The following is a 25,837-nucleotide window of genomic DNA, read 5'->3' on the forward strand; positions in this document are numbered from 1 at the left end:
TGTTTGCATCTGCAATGTTCAATAAACAGCAAGACACTCTGGTGGAGTTTGTCCACAGCAGGAGGTGGAATCTTTGGTGAACCGATATTTGGAGATGGAACTGAATTTGAATACCAGTTGTCGTAATAAGCTGATGACATTTGCGTATCGGTTCTATTTGACTTGCAACACTGAATATTTGATCTCCACCCTTACTTTTTGGGTGTCTATAAGAAAAAGTGTGGATCAGTATTATGCAGCTGTACAGTAGAGCGCACCGCTGGGAATTTGCTTCAAGGCGTAAAGCGAGAAGATCTGTGAAACGGCTTCACTTACACTTTTCACAGGATGGTTTTTATTTAGTCCGTCAGCTGCTTTTCCTACTTAGTGATTGCACATTAACGCATTCAAAGGAGCAAACCTGTTGGTCCGTTGATGAGGTGGACTTCTTACTTTCGGAAACTTCTGTGCAATCTAAGGGAACCAGAATGGTTCAGTTTGTATTTAACATGCACAGCCATGAGGCCATTTTCACGAAAGACTGCTTTAGTCATCAGAACCCGTTGGTATTTGTTTTGCACTACCAGTTCATCATCACTGACAGTTTGCTTTACGAAGGCCGAGCAACAAGAACAAGCACCGTAGGAAATCAATATGCACGTCTTTATTGCATGGGTCTGCTGTTCTCACATTGTGTCTAATCATGATTACAACGGTGTCTTGTCAAAGTCACGTTCAGAGGAATGTTCTCCAAGTACTCATCAACGTTTTTATCAAAGTTCTGTTCGATGTTTGATGCAGACATTTGAGCTGCACCTATAGCTTGCATTAATGCATACTTATTTTGCATTTCTTTCATGCAATTGCTGGTAAATTATTACTGGTAAATCAAGCTCTTCTCCAGTGTGAGATTACGCAATGATTTGGCTTTATTTGTTTTTCTTCACACATATATTTATTTAGAAACCTGTAGTTTGTGAATTCTTAACTACTTGCCCAAACGGGTAATTTGTCAGTACTGTCATTCGAATATTTCCCAATATAATACGTAGCTTTGATATGCTTTACATTTTCCAATGCAAGAGTTGAAGAACTTAAACAATCTTGAGTCCTGTCATGAGTTATGCGCTTGCCACTTTCACCCGCACTTGTGCTATTTAAGGTTTACTCTCATGATTCAAACTTAATGATGCTCAGCAGCATCAATTTGAATCAGGGATTTTTAATTGAAATCCATTTGCAACAAGCTTAGATGGACTGTATCTAATCTATGCACGCACACACACACACACACGCAAGGAGGAGGAAGAAGAAGAGCATTTAGTAAGTCTCATAGCATTAATTACTCTGCTTCTCTAAAGAGGTCAGATTTGACCAGAGACATTGAATCGGTAATTGCAGCTGAACACGAAAGAATCAAATATGAAATGTATTTTCTAAAAAAACGGTTTTGGATAACACTTAAAATGCCATTCTGTGTTCAGCCTTCACAGGTCACTGTCTGCCACTCCTTTATGCTGCGAGTACGACTCCGACACAGGTGCTGTCAGCAGTCTCTGCTCTCGTCTTGTCTTCGCTCGCAGCCCGTCGGCTTTCAGGTCCTGTAACCACTTACAGTGATTTGAATGGCAGGCACGAAGCAGCTAGCACTAGTCAGCCATTAGAAAATAATCACCGGAAGTACAGCGCTGGATAGAATTAGAATTGACGGACATGTTTAAATGTGTGGTAAGGGATCTTTGATACCATGCCTGCATCCAGTTGTTGCTATGGCTGCCAATTTGAGACGTTTATTCAGAAATTGGGGGCGAGGTATTTTACGCTCCCTGGATATTAGTGGGGAAATGTTGCCGGCTGAAAGGACCAACTGTTTAAACTTCCCCTGGAGCCGTTGCCATTCTCTTTGAAGCCAATCACAACTCGTATCTGTGTGAGTGTACGCATGTACATTAAATCTACCTCCACACTACTGCGTTTTCATTTTTCTTGCAACATTTGAAAAACATAAGCTTTCATATTTTTTTTATCTGAATTCGTCTTTGTTTTGAGCGTGAGGTGCTGAAGAGGGGACTGCAGAGTACATTGGATGAGTCTTCTTCCCGTCTACGGCACTGAAACATCTGCACGGAGATTGTTTTTGTGTTATAAAGCTGTTTTAAAGTGAAAACGTAGTCGTGTGGCTGTAGCTCCAATTTGATTGGAGAAGTGCACAGTTCATGTCAGTGCAGAACAGAATAACAGTCATATGCTGACTAGATGGATCCCCTGTTGTGTAAGAAATTTGAGCGTAGAACTGTGTGTTTAGTAGTTACAATAAGTGTTTAATGATTCATATTTAAGAATTCATAATTAGTCATCAACATAAGTGTTTTGGAAATGCATAATTAAGATAAGCATAAAGTGTTTTAGGATTAGTAGCTAACAGTAGAATTTGAGACATGAAGCTTTTGCCAGAGTTGCAGAAGTTTAACTTTTATACTGAAGGATTATCATAGAAGGGATTAAGCAATAACTGACAGTCATTGAATGTGTTAGAGAACTCAGGCACAGAAAGCCAGACAGGCGAATACACTCCTGGAAGTTTGCCAATAGGAATTGGGATAGACGGAAGGGGAGGAGTTTCGAACAGATATGAGGGCGGGAGATAGAAAGACTTGTCTCTCTGTTACTTACGTGCCCAGGGAACGGGTGTGTTTTCCTGAGGAGCGAGGAGAGTTTTTGCACCGGGTGAGATAAAATGATATTTCATAGAAATAGTGTACTTCAGTGTATAATTGTATATGCATCAGTGGGATTAAATTCCTTTTAATTGTAAACCAGTTTCGGTAGAGTTATTATCGCAGCGTGTCTACTGTAACCAGCAGCGGGCCACGTGCTCTGGCCTCCTCTCTGTGGAGCAGACACAAGCTTCCACAGTTGCTGTAGCTCAGCTTTCACGTGATTTCAGTCTTGATGTCAATATTAACAAAACAAACACTAGAATAGCGATTCCCTCTCGTGAGAAATAAGAGAGAGGTCTGTTTTTACTGGCTGGGTTTGTATCCGTCATGCACAGATTTTTCAATTTTTTGCCAGACTTCATGCTCAGTGAACTTCATGCAGCATTGCCTGGGGTCGACCAAGCCAAGCACCTGAACTGACAGTACCTTTGATGCATCAGTGCCCATACCGCCACATACTCTCTCTTTGTGTCTTTGTATTCTTTTCCCTCCCTGCTTTTTATTCCCATTGACTTGGGAAACCCCCACTTCCCTTCCAGTGCTTTGGAAGAATTGGCTTAAATAATGAATCAATGACTGCCGCTTGTCTCGAAGCCAGGGTGGTGGGTTGATGCGAGCCAGCATATTTTAAAGCAATGCTTTTACCTCAGTGGCTAAAATAGGACTCAGACCCGCAAGGCTGCGCGTAAATAGATTTCTATTTTTCACACTTGAGTGTGTGAGACAATCAAATACAACTGCATTTCTAGGTGGACAATCCCCTTATCATATGCGACTGATCAGTGCAATGGGAGCATGTTTTTCTGGGATCATAAAAGTAGAGAAACGTTTTCAACCATTGCCCGATTGATGTTTATTCTTTTTTTGGTTTGCCTTTCTGTCTTTTTGAAAATGTTCCTTCCAAATGGAAGCCAATGGAGAAACGGTGAGAAGCATACAAACAACAATCTGGACACGCGTCCTATAACATGAGTTGATGAATGGCATATATCCCCTTTTCTGTGGACGGACATATGGTTTTTTTTGACAGACACTTCATCACTTTCAGTGTCGCCAGGATTTTACCTTGACTGTTGCTCTCTGTTGTCATGGTGCCCTTGATAAACCATTTGCTTATTTGGGCAGACGCCCATCTCTCTCTCTCTCTCTCTCTCTCTATCTATACGTGCATCTAGCTTTCTTTTTCATTCCAACACACAGCTGTTGATTGAATGACCTCGTGAGTAATGAGTCGGTGGTGTCTGTTTGTCATCAGTGTGATCCAGGACAAGTTCTGTGGCATCATCAACATCTCCGTTGAGGCCCTGCATGACGTGATGACGGAAGATTCTGAAACGAGCACCTTCAAAGAGTAAGTATGAGTGTATCTGCATCAATACTTGTACCTTTCAGACATTCTTTGCACAGGTGAAGGCCGTTTGTAATTTTGACAAAGCTCATGCGTGCTGAATGAATGTTGACATATTTGTTTTGCACCTTGGAAAACAAACCTCTAAAGAACGATTGTAAATCAATGATACGAAAGCAGCCCTGGCAGCAGTGGGTAGTGTAATCTTCCTTTAAGACTTCCCTTTCATTCTTCTGTTCTTATAAGTGGTTTGGAATAGTTCCCGTGTGGTGTGGAATAACAACGGAAGTCATTGCTGCCATGGATTAATTCAGTAAAACAACATGCCAGTTGGCAACCCAATTCATCATGGTACTCCAGTGTTATTGTCGTAAATCAGTCACTTGTTACTCAACTACTGCAAAAGGAATTAACAGTGTGAATGTCTTTTGTGCTGAACTGAGCTGCATAGGATCAACGTGCAAGATTCTAGAAACTAAAATATAGGAAAAGAAATGTTGTACTTTCAGTTCAACAAAATTCAAACTTCATAAGTTAAAAAAAAGGGAAGTAAATATGTGGCCAATTGTAGTTATCGCTGCAATAACGGATTTTTTTGTGCCACCCTGGGCCAGCAGAAACGAGTTGTGAACACAACGTTGACATATAATCACCTTTAGTTTAGTTTATATGGAGATCTTCATGGCAAAGAGTTGCTTCCACACATCCAGCAGTCACGGAGCAACATTATCATTCATTACTGAGTTGTGTCTCTGGCCACCTGATCAATGTGGGACTACAGATGAAAAATAGCCTCTTGGCATTCACAGCAATGTTCTTATTAATGTACACGGTCCCTTATCAAATATTAAATATAAATTTAATAAATATTAAATGTAAGCCGATAATTCATTCTCTTGTAGCTCTGTTTTTGGTCACTAACTCCTGAAGAAAATGTCTGGCTCTTTAGCTGCTGACTGTTGTGTCTGTCTGCTGTTTGGTGTTTTTCCACCGATGACACCGGAACGACGCCATGAGATGGTGGGAGTGAACAGAAACAGTAAAGCTGCGAAGTGTAAATCGCTATGAAGCTCTAAAGTGGTAATTCTCTGTAGGTTCATCAGTACGATACTCCCATCCAGAATAGAGAGACTGGATGGGAGTATCTGAGCTGTATAAACATGCTCGATTATTAGTGTGGATTTCATTAGTCAGAGTTTAGGTAGAATTTAGTTAAAATTTTCGATCACGACTTTTAAAATGCCACATGTCAAAGTCACCAAATGTGACATTCGAGACCCCCACTACCTTACCTCCACTCACACAAAGGATCAAGTAAACAAAAAAAGGCGGCAGAAGAAATAAAAGACTTTGGACTGAGCACAAAGGTTTCGCTTGTAATTCTCTCTGCATGCTGATGAACCAATATGAATAGCAGGCCGGGCTGTGTACTCGAGTGCCAGAGGGTTCAGCCTTTTCGTGTGTGTGTGTGTTGCCTGTCCTGAAATTGTCTCCTCCTGTTGAGGTCTATACGTGGTTATTAATATTGAGTCGGATATTGTTGTTTGCAGCTGCATGCTGATGAGCCATTTTGAGGAGCCGAAGCTGAGTGATGACGAGGAGCCACCGACTGAGCAGGACAAGAGGAAGAAACTGGTCAGTGAAATACACACAAACACAATTGTACACACACACAATAAAGATCTAATTTCTCAATCACAAAACCTTTTTGTGCTGTGGTCCCATTCTCGTTTGATATTTCACACAAATAGCTTCGATAATGTTATTGAACATAATGTCCCTGTCCTCTGCTAGTTCTCACCTTTTGTGGCATCCTTGTACTACACTGGCACTCATAATCCAGAATGAAATCACTCAACCAAAATAAACCAGACCAGTACATATTCATTTCTCCTGTAAGCACAGAGGAAGGCTGTCTCTCTACACGCACTCGTTAGTCAACCACCTCTCAGCTTCAATAGCCGCTCCGTCTTTTCATGCAGTGCGCCACATAATCACTTTTAAGTACAGCCCCTGGATGCACGCATGTGTCATAGCAGCTCGCAGTATGCGTGGAGTCACTTGAGGAAAGCACGGACGCCTTTGAGTACCTATAAATGGCCCCTAGGTGGGGGGTGTATACCAATTAAACGGCACAATGACTCATGCAATCTGAATGGGACGGCATTCCTCTGCTGCTCCGCGTCACACGGTGGAAGCGCCGAAATTGTAACACTACCTCACAATGTGAAAAATATTGTTTTTTATGGTATGTGTGTGTGTTTTCTCCAGATTAGTGCCTGAGCAAAACTTCATTTATAGACAAATTATATTTCATTGTTTGAATGAAGAAATACAGCTGTGTTTATTCTCTAGTGTGACTTTGAGTTCTTTGAGACTTTTTCCTCTGTCTGTGTGTGTGTGTGTGTGTGTGTGTGTGTGTGTGTGAGAGAGAGTGAGTGAGTATGTGTGAATTTCCCAGTGCACTTATCACCTCAGCCCAGACCCTGACTTTCTGCTTCAGGGAATAGAGAAGAGACGAGACTTAAAGTCGCGCCTCTCCCAGCTTCTTAGAGCATGTGGGTGTGTGTGCTCGGCGACGTGCATGAACGCGCGCGCGCGTGTGTGTGGCGGGTGTGTGCCCACCTGAGGCAGTTTGAAAGTATGAAAGAGCTTGTGAGAGACAGAGGATATTGTCTGTTTTTATCACTTTCTCATAGTAAATAGTAAAGTTGGTGAACTTGTTGAGACAACAATGCACACGTCGGAGAGGAATCAATTGTACTTTTTGTACTAATATTCAATGCAGTCACATCCACGTCGCTTAATTACATTCTCAGTGTACTTGCACTTTTGTTGAGCCAGCTTTCATCAGAAGGTCCACCATTTGCAGGGTCAGGTGTCGGGGTCTGCTCCTGCATTGCCAGTCAGGCAGCAGGTGAAGGCAGGAAGCCGGGCTATGAAAACTGGCAGAGGGGTGACATTTCACGTCCCCCCTCTGGGAATGAAGCAGCTTGACCATGTGGGGAGGTGAAGCAATACCAAATAGATATAGTCTGGCTCACCTTCATGCACGTCACTGGTCCTGGATATAGACTTGACTCACTCTTCCTCCTTCTCCAGGCAGGTGTGTGGATGGCCATGATTCCCAGACTGAGCCCTACTAAGTTTCCCTTTATGTGCATTGCATGTGAATGATAAGGTTACACTGTGGACTCCTCACTTACTTGCTGTCTGTAATTCTATGGCTGCACCGATATGCTGCGTTCCTGTCATTCCACTTATTGTAATTGCAAGTTTCAGACTTTTAAATAATGTTCGTGTCGTATTTACGGCTGGGAAACAGATGTTTCTGAAGGACAAAGATGTGTCCAATGCTTCCTAATACAGAAGTGCCTGATACAAATATGGGCATCTTAGTGTTATATTGTTAATGCACAGTATGTTAATCCTGAAACAACCAATTCTGTACTCGTACAATTGTCTTGATGACCTGAACGTTTACATGGGGATCTTTCCCATCTCTACCATCCGTCCCATGTGCGGTGAACGCAGCAATACAGTGGCTGTCCAATATATATATCGGCTGATGTTAGCTTGATAGCACTAGCAGAATGACAAAATGACGCTGAGATAGCTCAGTGCACATCTTGGTCATGATTCTTCAAAGACCGAATCTAAGGGATCATAAATGTTTGCTGTATGTAGAAGTAGACATTTACATTTTAAATCTCTGAATATGTATACAGGCTGTGTTGGTATCTAATGCTGAGCTTCACAGTTCATTCTCAACCTTAAAAACAGCAGTTATTTAATAGAGATGGAGTTTGCTCAGCTGTTGGAACTGACCTGAAAGAAAAGCTGGACCTTTAAGGTGAAATGATGTGAAATATTCTATTCCGCTGAAGCGCTGCATGTCTTTAGTGTGGTATTCCAGGGTTCAACGTTTTTATCTTTGTTTTTTTCACTTGCCCCGTGAGAAATACTTGCCCACAATAAATTTGACTTTCATTTAATGACTGTTGAACTAACAAAGACTCAAGTTAATTATCAAGTTTGATCTTTATTTAAGTACATTGCCTCTATTTACTAGCCTGAATTGGTATTGTACTTGCGCCTATCATTCCTGACTGTTGAGCCCTGTAGAAAACTGGTTAGTGGTGGAAGGTGGCAGAGACAGATCAAATATAAATAAACTCTCAAGCTCAGCACATGTCCATATATAATACCTCGTCCATCCTTACTGCCTTCCTTTAACTTTCTGCTGCATCCCCTCCCTCCTTTTCCCCCTCATCTGTCCTCATCTGACACGTTCTCCTCGTGTAGCCTCCTCTTGTCGAGCACTTTCATCACAGTCTCTCTGTCTGCAGGTGATATTTGTATGATTGTGCTGGTTTGTCTTGTTGAATTCGATTTTGCTGCTTCCTTACGGCACCTGCAATCTTACAGAAAAGATGAATAAAGTGTAGACAGGGAAAATCGAGAAAGGGAGCAAATTGCACTCTGCTGCAAACTTGACAGGGTGTTTTTGCTGTAATATGAATGCATATTAATGATTTGTTTTGGAATCTGACCTTGAGATGGGGGCAGATAGTGGTTGCACGTGATGTGCAATCAGCGCCCTCAAGCCATGCTTTGTGAAGTCACCCATGAATTAGACAGTCCAGTTGAGCTATGTCAGTCATTAGAAGTGCAATTATTGGTTGTAGGATTAATTCTATTAATCGTACGTGACACACCCTGGAAGCTCCTCATACCATGAAGTGCTTCATTGTCCAAAGTGAAATGTTCCCCAGATAATTGGAACTCAAGTGAAACCTCTGAATCAAATAAAAGGTTTATCAAAGGTAGACATTATGTAGTGTCCGTTTGGTTCCATGCCCAGAAGTGACGAGGTGGGGGGGGGTGCTTTAAAGGCCAATGAGTTCATGTGTTGTCAGTGTGTTCCTCCAGCAATTGTCAGACAGTCTGGTGTGTGTGGTAGCGTTCATTTTAATAGTTGAAGTTGGCGTTTGTTAGTACGTCTTTATTATTGTGTCACTCTGAATAACGTATGAAACGATTTGTTCTCGGGGGTTATTCGAGCTATTTTGACTCCTTTCCCCAAATTCGTAAAAATAACAAAAATTTGACTCTAGGAACTGGATTCTTTGAAAAGCTCAGACTCAAAGTCTTCTCATGCATTATGTACTTTTTCTTTTTTTAAACAAAGAGAAATTGTACATCTGTGTGTTGAATGAAGAGACTTTGTCTGATGTGAATAGCAGGACCTGATCTTTCACTGCACATTTATGAAAATCACACACATAGTTTGATATTTGATAAAACGTCAACCTTTAAATATGATGATTTATCTTCAGATGTCCTGGATAGCTCAGCAATCCTCTCGACCCTTCATTCCACTCACGGGCTGTCCTCATTGGGCGCCGCGCTACGATTCATAGTCTCTGTGTTCAGGAGAGGCGGCCCTCACCACCGCTGCAGTCTTCTGATTTGTCCCTGAATTTGACTTGCCATGTTTTTCTGGGCATGAAGCGCGAGTTTGTTTTGTGTCTTGGAAGCTGTTGACTGTTCCACTCTGTCTTGTCTGCCATTCATAAGGGCCCCTCACTTTGATCTGAGTGTTCCAGGCGACTGGACTCTGCTAACGGATGCTGTGTTTTGGCCTCGGTGCACAAAGCATCATTTGATTCTCGTGCTTCATCTGTAAGGCCAGCGCCATCAAACAAGAAGAGGGATAGGCGACATCAAAGACTTTCTCCACTGGGTGCTAATGACACGGGCTCCGTCTGTTGTGCTGCAGCTTCCCCACTCCCCCCTCCACACACACACACACAGCTATTCTTTTATTATTACACACTAATATAGACGAACATCATGCATACCGCTTTTTGTGCGGTGAGAAGGTGCCAGTGACTGATTCGACTCAAACATGAAAATGGAAGACCAAAGTGCCGTATTTTACACACCATGGTGCAGGTAGCACTGAGGTATAATGAGGGGCTGGGTTGCTACACCTGATGGAGTGAATAGTGATAGAGGTCCAGAGGTGGAATCGTGTGGTGAATCCTGGCAAAATACAATGTTGGGATCTAAAGGAGCGTGTTTGGGTTATCAGCATTTAAGAAACTGAATTCTTGACATCAATAGAATTATTGATGTATGTAACAATTATTAATGATTATTAATATAAACGGGGCACCACCCTGCGAACAGGGACCAATAACCAAACGATGAAACTAAGTCTCATAATTAGTAGTCACTCATAATGTCAATAGTCTGCGTATGACTATACATTCAGTGACAGTGAAGGTTTTAAGTTCGAGCACAGGCTACTACATACAGTCTTATCAAATACATATGCACAAGTAATCACAGACGACTGCTCCTGAAAGTATAACAGAGTTTATTAAATCAAAATAATAAATGATAAAATCAATTAATATTGCAACCAACAAACGTTATCATACAATTTTATATGCCTAAACTAAAGAATGAATAAAATGGATGAGGGTGTATGTCTGTGTGTGTATGTGTATGTGTGTGTGTGGGTCTGTGGGTGAACAGGAAGGAGTCTTACAGCTACCGCTAAAAACTACAAAGATGGCGGCGTCGAGTGACGCGGGCCAAAAGGGGAGGGGCCTTAAGAACTACAGCTAGAAACTACAAAGATGGCGGAGTCGAGTGACTCGGACCAAAATGCGTCCAGGACGAAGGTCCGGGCGAAGAGAGCGTGGTGTGCTCCCTGTTCGACGGAGGTCGACGGGAAAAAGCGGAGAAATGGGGGAAGGAGACAGTTTTATAGAACAGTGGTCGAACCACAGGGGTCCTGGGGTCTCTTGGCCTTCGGCCAATGAGATTGCCGCGGTTACCATGGTTATTTGGGGGGGGGGGGGGGATTCACACCCTAGTGTGAAATCCCTTTGCTCTTATCAACTACAAATCAGGATGAAACCTTTGCTTGAAACAGTGAAGGCCTGATTCTCTTTGTCCACAGCACATGTTTAAGCCATATGGCCAGAGCCCAACAACAACATACAGCTTCGGTATCATGGTTTACACAACTTGCATGTAAGTTCGAAGGCAAGTCTGAACTGATTGAATGGGGAGATGTGGAACGAGCAGTCATGAATAATATGCATCGCTCACTTTTAGTGGTATCTACTGCAGCAAGGCTCATAGTTACATAGATTATTCTCTATATCCGGTGTGCATGTGCCGCACGTAACAGATGTGGGGGGGTCATTTCTAAATTACATGAGGTCCCCAGATAATATTAGTCGTGTGTGAGCAAGGCGTAGGCTACATTCGTATCGATGGAGACTCTATCACAATTAGGACACGGGTTGTTTATGAGAGTAAAGGGCCATTCTCAAGGGCAGCAGTTGTACAGGAAGGCCTATTTTAATGCAAATACCTGCACAGAATTATCCATTCAGCCTAAAAATTCTTAATTGGTTAAGGTTGACCCCTACCCCATGACAGGAATGACAAAAGACTAGACATGGAGTTCTTTCCCCAGAAAGTTTCACTCATATCTTGGCATTAAGCTTCATTACTTCTTATGGTTTATCTATACTGCAGCCTCCCAGGTGCAGAACAATTACATAGCCTCATTTTAAAAGCCTGATTTGGTGTATTCTGTGTGTTGTTTAATGTCATTTTGATTTATTTCAACAGAATGCTTGGTTTAGTCATTTATAGCATGTGCTCAGGGTGTGTAACTGATGAGTTTTTTGTTCCAGACAATGAGGCTAATGAGTTAGCTTTCAGAAGTGCGTCTTTCTGCCATATTGGTATTGGTAACGGTGGATACATATGATCGTAAAGAATAAACATTAGGCTCACAGTCAGAAGAGTTCTTTTCAGAGGATTATTTTTTACATATGGTGGTTCTGAGAGCAGCAGAAGTCCTCAAACGGAGTTGCAGGAATCCGTGTGCATTTGTTTGTGCCGTCCCAGTCAATAGTCGTCGTACCACATTTTATAATGTCTTATAAACCGTCCATGTGTTGCCTTAATGATATACTGAAAGAAAGCCAGAGATGGCTTTTGTTCTGTGCCGTTCTAGGAAGGTTAATGTTGTCAACAAGAACGTTAAGGGAGGTACTCATCACGGTACAAGAATACTTGTTGTTTTTGTTGTTCCAGAGTCAGCTGATGATCGTGTGTCAAAATCAAACATAGGATTGCAAATATCCAATTTTGGGTTTATTTTACCTTTCTGTCAAATACTTTATATTTTACTTTATTTTTGTATAAAAGTAAGACTGAAGTTTAAACGAGGTTTTGTTCAGAATCTGAATGGCCAAGTATGGTAATAGTCTGATTAAGTTCCCCTAAATGATAATTCCATTAAATGTGAATGCTTTGATGTTTAACAAAGGAAATGATAGAGAATGATATCTCTTATTATTAGCCGGTGGCTGTCGTTGCTCGGAGTGAACCTGAAAAATGCTTTTTGAAGCTTTGATAAAGTTCCGATTTATCACAAAATAGTTTTTGTCATTTACCAGTTTGTCATTATTTAATTTGAATGAACAGTCAACCTGACCCCGGGGTCCTCTAGAGGTGTACGTTGATAGGAAATGAGTTTCAGTGCGTTATCAATTCACTCTGGGCCACACAAAGCTTCAGTAATGAAGGCTTGCCATTCCTGCTTTATTATTGCTCCAGTCCCGAGCAGACCATCAGTGTCGGCATAATTTGGTTTTGTTGAATAACAGACCTCTCTGACAACAGTGTTATTCTGCACCACGAGATATAGAGATTCTCCTTTGTGTTGCCTGCAGCATACAGAGCTATCAAAATTAGTTTCCATCTCTGTCGCTCCTGAGCTTGACAGCCATTTGCCCATTAGAGCACTGGGAGTTGTGGGTTCTTACAGTGTGGCAGGACTGCAAACATGGTGTAGTTTACCTTTGTTTGCTCATTGTTTGCTCAAGGACCTCTCGTGACTCAAACTTTTTCACAACATATTTCCGTCGACTGCTGACTCCTCACTCCGCTACACCGGCCGGTAGGTGTCGCAAATGATCAACAACGGCCTTATTTCGGACTCTCCTTTGGATTCTTCAATCAAACATTGCAGCAGTGATCAGTGAACAGCGTCCCGGGAGCAATAACGTGTTCACTCAACCGAGTTGCGACTACAGCAGCGCGAAGGGCGTCTTCTCATATCGGCAGGAAGACCGTTAGTTAGCTGCTAGTAACCGCTGGACAGTATCGCTGATTCTTTCCGTTCATTTAAAAAAATACGACAAATTCAATCGAGCTTTGACTGCAAGGGATTGCGGTTTGTATTTGTTCAATCTAACGTTACAGCAGTGGTCGTTGCAGACTAACCCCGCACATATGTTCACTCTACTGAGTGCACTTTTCTAATTACTGTTATTGAATATACTATATATGCTTTTCCTGCTCTGTCAATATGTCTGTCATGAAAATCAGAGTGGTACTAAACCAACATTAGTGTCGCCGTACTGATTGAGCTGTTCCATGCAGGCGTCTGAACAAGACTGCAACCTGCTGTTGAAGATAATCGAATGCAAAACATTCACTTCAGGGAGCGCTCGACTCATTCTACCCACTTACATCTCTGTTAAAGTTGTAGCTGTTCAAATGAGATGATGATGCAAAGTGTGCTTAGTGTTTTCACCTGTCAACTCTTATCGGGATTTATCGGGAGTTAATTATTGTCATTCAAGTGATGAGAATAATTCATCTTTGGTCTGACAATTCATCGTTGTTAAATTGATCTTAATGCATCTGAATTACCAGTGGGAAGCGTATTCATTCTGAATGGGACTCACTACAGCGGAGACCAACCACTGGTTTTGACTTTTTGCTGAGTGAGCTAAAAGAAATCGGTCCGCTTCACGCTGCTTCCCATTTTGTGAAAACACTCTGTCCTATTCACTCAAATTCAGGGCTTGTCCGGCGAGTAATAACATGACTTAGCTGTTGATCTTTGCTCAGGACAGATTGATTCGTCACTCAAATGAGGCATTAACGATGATTGACTGAGAGCAAATGTTGATCTACAATACATCAGCCAATGTCATATTGCTGGCAGTTTAACAGTATCGTCTGAAGAGGGATGCCCAGCATTTAAAGTTCTCTTGATGCGGTTTGCAAAACCATCCAGCGTTTATGGGCGAAGCTTGGATTGGCAAATAAACTGGCCCATTAATATAATTATTTTAGTATTGAGCTGCAAGTGGGAGGGGCACTCGCACAACATATGCTGTTAAAACAGAGTGTGAGGCATCTGGCGTAACGTTGCACATTTGTGCTGGATAGTTTGCAAGCAACCAAGATCACATGCGTGTGCATTATCTACACTCGCGTGTAGATAATGTTGCATTGTTTCGTCGCTTGTTGAGGTTAATACCAAACCTGTGCCCAGTAAATGATTGTCTAATAGTTCAAAAACGACCGAGCACAAGCTCAAACTTGTCACGATGGTAAATAATGAAAATAAGTTTTTACATTCAGAAGTCAAAGCAACACCCTCACACTTGTCTTTTTTTGTTAGTTCTTCAGAATCTCATGCATAAAATCTGTCACATTTATTACATTTCTCTGCTCAGTCTGTGTCATGACTTGAGATTTGTCCATTTGTGAGCCGGCCTTTGGGACCGGCACACATGAAGTGTTTGTACACCAGCTCTGTGGAATCCTCAGTACGATGCGTCTCTGGCCTGAAATGGAAAACATATGCTTGAGATGTTCAGAGCTTACCGTCTATATTAATATATCCTGTAGCTTTAAGCTATATCATTCATATATCAGTGAGAAATTCAATAAGATTATCCAGAAGATATCTCAGCATCTTGTCAAAGGAAGCATATTGGTCCGATAGCTCCACTTTAATAGTAATCTTAATTATTCATCTGCAATAACCAATCTGTTCCTCTCTGTTTAAACAGTAACATAAAGAACTGATGGTAACACCATCTCTTAATCATATGCGTGTATATGGTTTTGTCACGGTATGAATTGAAAACATCTTTTCAAAATGCAGATATTGATTCAAATGAGAGAGAGTAGACCCTCTCATTGCAACCAAAGTTTCCTCCCCACAGTACCCTTTGTTGTCATATCTTTTACATATCCTTCAGATCTAACACAAAACATGCTGAATGCATTTCCTTCCTCGTAACACCTGAAGCTAATTTATATTTTAAATCCTTGACTGTTTGAATCCACATTTGGTAGCCAGCAGTCTTCTCCCCTGAATTTGTTGGCACTTTGCAACTTTCCTTCGCTTGTTACCGCGACAAACTGTTGGTCAGCGGAATCATGGGGAAACTGGCTGCGGGGATGCGATTCCTGCATCTGCATGCTCGTACGTGAGTCCTCGTGTGCGGGCATTATTTCATTAAAAATTCAAGTCATGGATTTGTTCTTCTTGCCTCACACAGTCACGAGCGCCCGACGCCCTGTGACATCATCATCTTGACATCATAAACTAGAAAGCGAGAACATGTGTTTGCATCAGTGCCTGGCCTGTGCAGACAAAGTTAAGAGGTGTGATGCAATGCACAAAACCTACGCATACAACTTAGGGGAGAGACACCAAACTTATTGTCGTACAATACAAAACAAATCCATATCACCCAATGAGTGGTTTACATGCTTTTCAGGAGGGTCACGAGCCTTTAGGAAAGTTTAAAGAACTTTTCAAGAGAGATCTGTAAATTCACTGATAATTGTAAGAGCTTGATTAGATTTTCAGTATTTTCAAAAGGCACTAAAGTAATGGAAACAACAAGGCAACCTTTTCATTACGCTTTAGTTGGTTGCACTTTGTAGGCGCTACATGTCACAACATTCTTATTTCGATAGTAATTAATCAAATGAAAGGCATTGCATAATTAAGTACTCAAATACAGTCAAACATTTCATCAAGTTGATTTATGTCCTCTGAAAGCAAATGGGCTAAACCCCAGTGGTGATGTCAAAGGAAAAAGCTTTGCAAAGTTTAAAACTCCAAGCCCAACACGACCCCATGGCTGAAAAAAAAGTTAGATGATGAGGAGGAGCTTCTGAGCCTAGATTTGAGACGGTTGTTGTTGTTTTCTGGAAATCCCAGCTCCCACTCCTGCGCCATCCGCAGCTCTTTGCGAGCTCCTACAACCATCTCTGCGACTCTGCGCAAGCTTTATAGGACTTTCATTGGGAAGAGTTTATAGGAAAATGTGTTTCTTCAAAATAAACAAAGAGTAAGAAGCAAAAATAACAGGGGACTTTTAAATCCACCATTTATAAACTGCTCAATTGACTAAGAATTATGTCCGATCACGATCTGATCAGGCAGGTTTGCATCTAATTGCCAAGCGTGGGCACACCTGAGTTCCTAGACGAGGAAGACGAGCGTTACTACAGCCTAGTTATAACATTTTAAACGGTTCCACACTGTAAAAATTGCTTAGTGCATCCTTCCACTCCTGAGTTTTACAAAAGCAGAATCTGGTCTTTCAGTGCCTGCCAGATGGAGCAGCAGAGTTCAGACAGGATGTTGCATTTCACTGTTTGACCCCGCTTGTCGCTCAAAGCACCAGTCCTCCAAGTCACAGCCAATCCATCAGCCGAGTCCACCAGAGCACCGTGAAGGTTCTCACTGATGAGAATTATTGATAGGCCTTTATTTATTACAAACAATAAGGACCATCCAACATGTCCTTATTATAGCACATCCTCAAACTTATGTTGACACACACTTAATCCACATACACTACAGTTGTGTCTCAGCATCTTATCTTAAACACACCGTAGCCTTCAGGATTATGACGGCGGCTCTTGAGTTTCCGTCTCCTCGGACCACAGAGCCCTCTTCCACTTTGCCTGCAGGACTTTGGCAAACCTCACAGCTTCTTCAGAGTTGCTGTGGACCTCTTAGTGGCCTCCCTCGAGTCGCTCCGGTCCTTCTCCACACCGGTGCTCACTTATTGAGGGTGGCCCACTCTAGGCAGATTTACAGCTCTTCCATGTTGTCCCCATTTCTTTTTACCATGCGTGTGTGTGTGTGTGTGTGTGTGTGTGTGTGTGTGTGTGTGTGTGTGTGTGTGTGTGTGTGTGTGTGTGTGTGTGTGTGTGTGTGTGTGTGTGTGTGTGTGTGTGTGTGTGTGTGTGTGTGTGTGTGTGTGTGTGTGTGTGTGCGCGCGCGCGCGTATGCACGCACAAGTGTAGGAGTCTGCACATGCATGGACATGCATGTGCAGACTCCTACACTTCGAGGTATGTGTTTAGTAATATACACCCGTATGACTGCTATAGGGCTCCTACACTTACGCCTTCTCGTACAATACTAATTAGGCTATTACAATTTGTGCCGCCTCATTTAGTGAGGAAATTACTGCCATCAAGTTCTAATCCTCCCTCTAAATCAAGAGACCATGAGCCAATGAAACCTCAGAAAAGGAACGGTTGATGTGTGTGTGTTCCTTCTGTGTTCTGAGGATAATCTCTCACTCTTTCTTTTCCGCCCTAGTTTCTCCATGACTGTTCTGCTCTGACCACTCTTGTCCTAAACTTTTTAAATTCCGCTTGTGTCTTTCTTGATGGCTGTTTAATGGTGCTGTCTATTTTCTGTACGGTTGATCAATCTTTGTCCCTGCATATAATAACGCTGACGAATGTCCATGACCTTATCGCTCAGCTCACTGTTCTGTCTCTCTCTGCTTGGTTTGCCTTCTGTTTCGGCAGTGCAGCTGAGGACCCGCTTGTTCCGCTGAAAGTCTTTGCGTCCACACCAGCATTTTCCCAGAGTGGGTTTGAAAGGTTTGCCATCAACACTAAACTACCACAACAAAGGAAACATGGTTGAATCTGTACTTCTTGCCTTTCTGTCTCACAAGTGCACAGGTATAAAGATTTGGATACAATTTGGTTCTTGCAAATCACTACTACCGGTACATGTTGTTGTGCTGTCAGCGGAAACACTGAAAACCTGTACTGTGGATATATTCCATGTCATTTTTTGTATATTTCTGCACTGTCCAAAACACTGGAGTCCACGTTACAATGCAGGACCAGCATATTTGATGTATTTACTGTTTACAAAGATGAGTGGTGGGAAAACACCCGTTTCATTTGGTTGGGAGGACACTACTAAACTTTTAACACCAGCTGAACATCTGTTTTTTGCCGACCTCATGTGGTTTTAACTGCTGTCCTTGCTGCAGTGATATAGAAGTGTACTCCAAAGTGTTCTAGTACATTGTGACATTCATGTTGATTGTGGTTACAGGTGCAGCAGAGCACACTTCTGCAGTAAAACACTGCTTATTATCCTGGACTTAACTTACTGCTCCAGGACCTCCCAGACTGGGATGAAACGAGTTCCTCCACCACCACTTCCTATTCTGTTGAGATCCTACAGGTAGCTCTGTTACCCAGTGTGTTGGTAGCAGCACAGGATCGGGGATGCACCAGCCACCGTTGCCCAGCATAGCATTTCCTATTTTCAGATTTCAAATTTGACAGACCTCTGTGCTTGTTGCGGTGTGGTTCTGGTGAGAACTATGCAGGGTCAGTTGTCGTCTCCTGTTTGGAGGACCACCCCTCACATTTATACCTCTTCCTCGTGTCCACACTTATTCATAGGCCTTTATTTAGTGTGTCTCAGTGTCCTACGTTAAACACACCGGAGCCTATTATGACAGCAACTTATCAGACCACAGAGCCCTCTTCCACTTCAAACATTTAAACCTCTTCTTCCTGTCCAGACGCGCTCAGCCATTGATTGGGTCTAGACACAGTTATTAGAGGTCCTGACTCTATTGATCAGAAAGGGTAATTACATCAACACGTTACAGTTAAAGACACACATATGTTGCCGTCTCTGTCCACCTGTTGTTTTTATGCCTCCGCGCTGGCGACAGCTGGGGCCAGAGGCCTACGTCTGTCCGTCCACTGCATTGTTATGAACAAGGTATCTCAGGAACACCTGGAGGGGATTATTTCAAATGTAGTACAAACATCCACCAAGAATGAACGAATCCGATTTTGGTGTCACAAAACACATTTTTGGTCATAACTCAAGAATTAATATGCTAATAACTATGACAATTTATCACAAATGTCTAATAGGACAAAATGAGGATGTGATGACTTTTTTTAACACACGGCAATGTGAATTGCCGCAAGGCTGTAATTCCAGTGTTTTTTATTTAAAAAAATATAACAAAACACAAGTTCTTGTTAGTCTGAATTACCCACAGAGATTTGGTTACACACACACACACACACACACACACACACTTGAATTAGCCAAAAGTGAGTCTGCGTAGCCAAATTAGTTTAAATAGCATTTATTTAAATGATCATGGACAAAATGTTAATCGCAGTTATAATTGGGACAATCTAGAAGCCATGTAACGCAGTCATGACGTTACTGGTACTTATTGCAATTAAAGAAACTAGATTAATTATAAAGGGGAACTCCACAGATTAAGTTCAGTTCATGTGGAGTAGTATCGCACAGTCGGTGAAAACTGTTGACAGAACCTCTCCAGACTCATCGATGCCATTTTACAAGTCTGAAGAAAAGACCCCCGGTGATGTCGCCACGTGACCGTAGGTAGGCCTCGGAGACTGAAAGAGTTAATAATGTCAGACGCCTGTCATATAGTGTACATTGAAAGTATAAGGACTCATACCGGTTACATTAACAGGTAAGCACTCACACTGGGCTGTGTATACCAGCTTTTACTATTTTTTTTTATATATACATCTGCATATACATGTGTCCTTAAAGCAGGGCAGTGTATATGGGGACATCAGAAGATAGCTGGTATCTGTTGGAGTAGGAGAAGCTTGAGGTAATTGGATTAGTGTCAGACTCAGATATTCAGCAGGCCCATTCCCACGAGGCCAGTGCATCTCTGCCAACACATGCACACATATATAGAGACTTTCACCCCCATGCATAATATCCCATTAGCCACACTCTCGCATATGCTTCCATAAAAACTGGCATACGCGCACACAAACAATCCTATGACGTTTATAATCACAGGCTGTCACGCCTGTTAAGTTCTGTTTAAGTTGTGATGGCTTTAGAGAGAACCTAAGCGGTGAGGTTGGAAATATTCCTTTCTATTGTTAAGAAATCCCCATGAATAGAGATACACCAACAATGTGCCCGTCTCTCTCTGGCACTCTCCCAAACTCATTCATTGCTTCCAAAGATACATATCTTTAATAACTGTTCACGAGCATACACTTAAAAAGAAAAAAAGGCTAAATAATTTCCTAAAACAGCTCTGCACTGTAGACATTAGACTATTTTCACCAGCAAATGTAGTGCTCTCATGGCTATCTACGGGGAATCCACTCAAAATGAATGACGTATTCATGGTTCTGAAGGAACTGCTCGTCCAGGACACCAAAAGAGGTCTGGTGCCCAGATGAACAAGCTGCATCAGGCTTTGGATACACAGACGCTACTTTATTAGGATCAATTGATTGTTTTGTTGAAAAGAAAAAAAGAATAAAACATTGTACGTCACCAGACTTATCCTTTTAAGCTCTGAATCTGTGATTTATGTTTTGTAGTATCTATCTGTAGGAGGTGCACTTGTCCCCTTCTCTGATGAAGCCACAGGTGTAATCAATGACATTCATCGAGGCTCTGCTCAATTTAGGAGTTTGTGATCTTTGAATAAATACAAGCTCCAACATAATAAATGTCTGTCACCATCTGGACAATGTCAATACAGATGGGACGAGTTTAATCTGTTTGACATTTTACTTGAAATAAAAGTGACCACAGTTGTGGGGGCACATCATCATCATCATCATTATAATCATGCTCATAATTACAGGGTTATTTTTTTCTCCTTCGCCGATCTCGCCCACTTCCCTATTGTGTGCTCTGTTTTATGTTTCCCTCTCTGCTCACTTGGCAGCTACTAAACCCCGTCCACTCCTCACATCTCATCGGTCTCCCTCTTCTTTTCATCCGGCGTCTCATTCATCTTCCACTCTCTCCACGGCACGAGGACCAGTGGTTCTTTATCAGCGAGCCACAGCAGAGGGCATGTCCCTCCCTCTCAGCATCACTCCCTCAAGCCTCCACCAGTCTCATCTGTCCTCCCCCTGCATCTTTGCCTCGACAGGAATATTTGGTCTGTGCCCCGTCAGGTTGGCTGTGCTCTTAATCTTCATGCAGATTGCTTTTGTCCTTCAATTCATCACTCTGTCTTTTTTCCTCTTGTTTTCACTCAACTTAGTATTTAGGTTATTGCACCTCTACCTCCCCCCTTGTCTTCCTGTTGCCTTTATCTTTTCCCGGTTCATCCAAACGCCCTGATTACTCTCCCACTTCATCTTCCTGACACTCCGAACTTTCTTCTTTTGTGTTCAACTTACCTAAAATGACCTGAACCCGAACATGTTTCACACGACTTTCTCATTAACTTGCTGAGCAAATAACATAAATAAGACGTCCTCTCAGTTTATATAATCACCTGCATCCCAAAACACTTGTATTCTGATAACCGCCTTCTCGCGCTCTCTCTCTCTCTCTCTCTCTCTCTCGCTCCATCTCCTCGTGGGCAACAGACTGACATCGTTTAGCCAGATTTTGGTGAATCCGTCAGGACGAGACCTGCTGCCAAGAGACTTTATTGTGGAAATACATCAGCAGATGTTGATTAATGTTTTGAATGCTTCCTTACTGACCAAGCTGACCTGTTCTTTCCTAGTTTCCTGGTGCTTATTTGATTTTGAATTTAATACTGTTAATAATTATGTTAAATAAGCCCAAATAAAATAAACCGTTCACAGTAATACAAATCATCAAATGTAAAACTCCCAACTAATGCATTTAATTTCAGTAAAGGAATGGCTATATTAACCCTTTATGCCTGCAAAAATGAATGAATGAATAAAACAAGATCAATTATTTTTGAGGTTATGCAACAACCATATACTTAGTATCATGTAAAGATGTTGCGATTGTATGTGTGGACAGATGGTATGCTCCACATGAGTTCATTCACACAATCCAGCCAGTGCCCCATGGAAAGAGTCTGTCCCAGTGTCTGTTCTGTGTCTAGAAACATAGAGAAATGGCCGTGCAGACATTATGGCAGCCATGTGTGTGACAGCAGCAAGTATGCTGCATAGAGCATGTCGACATTCAATTTGGCTATTGATCAATTGATGTGTGTTTTGAAACAGCGAGTTCACCTTTTAAAAGACATAAATAGACATTTCTGACAGTGCCATTCTGGCTCTTTGAATCATTGCTCCCATTTTATTGGTGTTTTTTTTTTTTTACAAATACATTTTACAAATTAAAATGTACAAAACATTTGTTGCACAATTATGTCAATCTGGACTTGAACCAAAGCTTTGGACATCCAGACTGTCTCCACCTTCTTCTCCAAAGGTTTTGACAGTCACAAAGGTGCAAATACACATCGCCTGAGTAAGTACACAGAAAACCCGCTGCGCTGCTCGGCGTGTGCTGAAATACCACAAGGAGCAGTGTTGTAGGACCAGAGATTGCTCTTGAGGATCTTGCTCTCGTCTTTTTTTGAATCGACTGCATTTTTACTCTTCTCAAGACTCACAACTGCCGGGATGTTTGAATTGCCTTTGCATTTGTTAACATTATTTCTGTGGTTGCGCAATAGAAAACAAACAAAAATCCCCACGCTTGAACTTCACAGTTTTATTATTTATTTATTATTTTTCCAAGACATTTCTCATGGTACACTTGTACATACACACACACATATGGGAATGAAGGGGAGTAGTCTTTAGTTTGCTGTGGGAAAGTAGATCTTTCACACCTCCCGTGGTTTACATGTTTACATTAAGTGCGTCATGCAGTTGGGCTTTCAGCACTGGTCTGTTGATGGTCTTGACTCGGCTCCACTCTTATGAATACGATATCTCGGGAACACCTTGAAGGAATTTCTTCAAATTCAGCACAAACGTCCACTTGGAAAACTGATAAGAAGTCACCGTTACCTCACAAAGGTTGGCAGAGGCAAACAACGTGAGGCAGTATTTATATTTCAATCACTGAACAACCGATCAGTCTTCACACCCAAACGGTTCAAGCAGCACTTAGTTTTGTCATCTTACATAACTGCGGAGACACTTGTCTGGAACAATATGAAGCGCTGTGTCATTTTTGACCCCTTGGGAGCTTCTTACAAGTCTAGTCATCGCCGCCGAGGGCGTCACAAACTGTATTTGTGTGCTTGCAGTTCGACATCGGGCACCACGGGACGTGAGATAAAGGCTGGGGAAAGTGCAGATTGTTGCATCATTAGCTCCAGTTAGCGATTGGCTGCCTGACTTAGTTTCCTTTAATGTCCTCTGCTACAAGCGCGTTTTTCCCACTGAATATATATATATTATATATATATATATATATATTATATATATAAATATATATATTATATATAATATATATAATATATATATATTTTCATTCTTAATGAGCCCACTTGTGTTAATTCTCTTAACTTTAATCCCAGTTTTCCTGATGCAACAGTAAAGTACTTAGCTGATTTTTAATGCGACTGTCATTCAGCGAGCTCGGAGCAATAAACATATCTGGGTTGTTGGCACACTTGTGGGAGATGTTTCAAATCCCCTGCGCAGTGTTGGGAGCTGAAACACACCCCCACAGAGAGAAGGCTGGAGCACGTGTGACCGGCTGCTTTGTGCAGCCGACACGCTGCAATAAGAAATCTACCAAGACTGGTTTACAATTATAAGGAATTTAATTCCACTGATGCAAGTACGATTACAGTTAAACATTGGAGTACATACTCCTATGAAATATTAAAACAATAAAACCCCATTTGCAAAAAAACTCAACTCAGCTCCTCAGGTATAAAAACACGTCCGTCCTCTGAGAGCCATCACGCGAGAGAGAAAAAAGACTTTAATTCAAACCTCCCACAGATTTGTTCGCGACTCCTCCCCTTCCGTCTATCTCAATTGCTATTGGCTAACTTCTCTATGCACTTCAGTAAACGCCTGTCTCCATGACTCTCTTTCCCTGAGTTTCTAACGCATTCAATGATTGTCAGTTATTGTTTAATCCCGTCTATAATAATCCTTCAGTATGAAAGTTAACCTTCTGCAACTTGGCAGAAGCTTCATGTCTTTTAGCTACTAATCCTACATCACTTTATGTTTATCTTAATTATGCATTCCCAAAACCCTTATGTTTATGACTAATTATGAATTCTTAATTATGAATTATTAAACACTTTTATTATATCTACTAACTACAGTTTTTTGCTCAAATTTCTTACAGCAGGCCCATTCTGAGCATCGCTGGTGTTTTTACAGTAAAGGGACTCTTTACTTTGTTTGCTTTGGAAAAGGGCAGCAATGGCACAGGGATTGCATTAGAGAGGAGGGCTTTCACAGGCCCCGTCATTTCATCTGTCTCTCTCCATCGTTCTCTGCCTCCTCTCATGTTGCCCTCTCCTCCTCCTCGTCCTGAACAATGGGGTGCAGCTGCCCGCTCTCACAGCATCCCGCGTCATCTCGTTTCCGTCAGCAGCTCGTCTTCGCGGTGTTCTCTGCCACAACGTCATCGTGCCAGTTCCTGGTAACCTCTTCTCTCACTCGACAATGCTCCTTTCTCTCGTTGCGTTCGTGTTCCCTCGTCGACACTTTCTTCACTTTCCTGTTTCAACTTTCCTTTCTGGTCAGCAATCACATCCTCACCTCCACGCGCCTCCTTTGTTCTTTGTCCACTTCTCTCTTGTCTTCTCATCTCTGTCTCTGCTTTTCCCCAGGGGATGACACTAGATCATGCTTATTGTTCTTATTGGTAGCTTCCACTCTTCAGATTAGTTTGTGCCTGTGCTGTGCTGTGCACAGCAGGAGTCCTTAGTAAATTGCTCTTTTATCTCGCTGCTCTGTTGTCGGCTATCTAAAAACATTCTTTTTTTTAAGCTCATGTCAACTCGCAGCATCCTGTTTACACTCTGCTGTCTCTCTCTATTTGACCTTCATCTGTTGCATATTCATCTTGCATCATTATTTCTTCATAATTATCCCTTTTCAATTTACACAATCTTCAAACACACCTGGAAGTGCTCATCCACACACACTGTTTTACCGTCTTTGTTTTAATATTTTACACACACAGCTGTTTGACCATTTAACAGGAACTTACATCTGATATTTATTGAGATTCATGCAGATGTGTATTATTAATGTCAGATTACATATTTAAGAGGATCAACATGACTAAGAAATACTTACAAAACCTTTTTATTTGGCTCACTCACATCAGTAGTTGGTGCTGTGGTTCCACACAAACAAACTGACAAGATAATCGAAGATATAGGCGCACACACACACACATCCAGCAGGTCCTCGTGCTGAATGTTATTATGCAGGTTAGATGACACCTTTTCCATTAAGCCACTCGCCAAGAGCCACTCGTCACTAGTTTGAGTGCACTGTAATGACAAAGAACTAATTAGCATGACAAGTATTCCCTCCCGTGGTTGGCTAGACACCAGGAGTTGTCATTACAACATTCGTGAGTAAGAGTGCACAAGCTTGCCCAAATGTCAAGTGTGTGGATGCTAGATTACAAAGATTAAGTCACTAAGGGTGTTTGCTCTCAGACAGCTGGAGGAGGAGGGTTAAGCAGCGTCACATAATCGCAATAATTAATCCCGCTGGGAAATCAAAGCGAGCGAGAGAGAGCCAGAGTCAAACTTCAGGTGTGTGTGTGTGTGAGACACAAATATGATGCGGAATACAGAAAGTACCGTTTACATTATTCAAAAATAAGATCATATAATTG

The 25,837-nt window shown here is 41.9% G+C and overlaps 1 protein-coding gene across 1 annotated transcript in view; it reads left to right on the top strand.

The window, feature by feature from the left end:
• Window positions 1-25,837, top strand: part of ipo11 (importin 11) — a gene marked incomplete at its 5' end in the record, with an annotated part of 102,818 nt that overhangs the window by 74,062 nt on the left and 2,919 nt on the right. The window contains 2 exons of the mRNA XM_079270798.1: window positions 3,955-4,050; window positions 5,598-5,682. Coding sequence (XP_079126924.1) covers window positions 3,955-4,050; window positions 5,598-5,682 — 181 coding nt within the window. The remainder of the gene's footprint in view (window positions 1-3,954; window positions 4,051-5,597; window positions 5,683-25,837) is intronic.

Source organism: Melanostigma gelatinosum, assembly GCF_949748355.1.
Source record: "Melanostigma gelatinosum genome assembly, chromosome: 6".
Taxonomy (NCBI): domain Eukaryota; kingdom Metazoa; phylum Chordata; class Actinopteri; order Perciformes; family Zoarcidae; genus Melanostigma; species Melanostigma gelatinosum.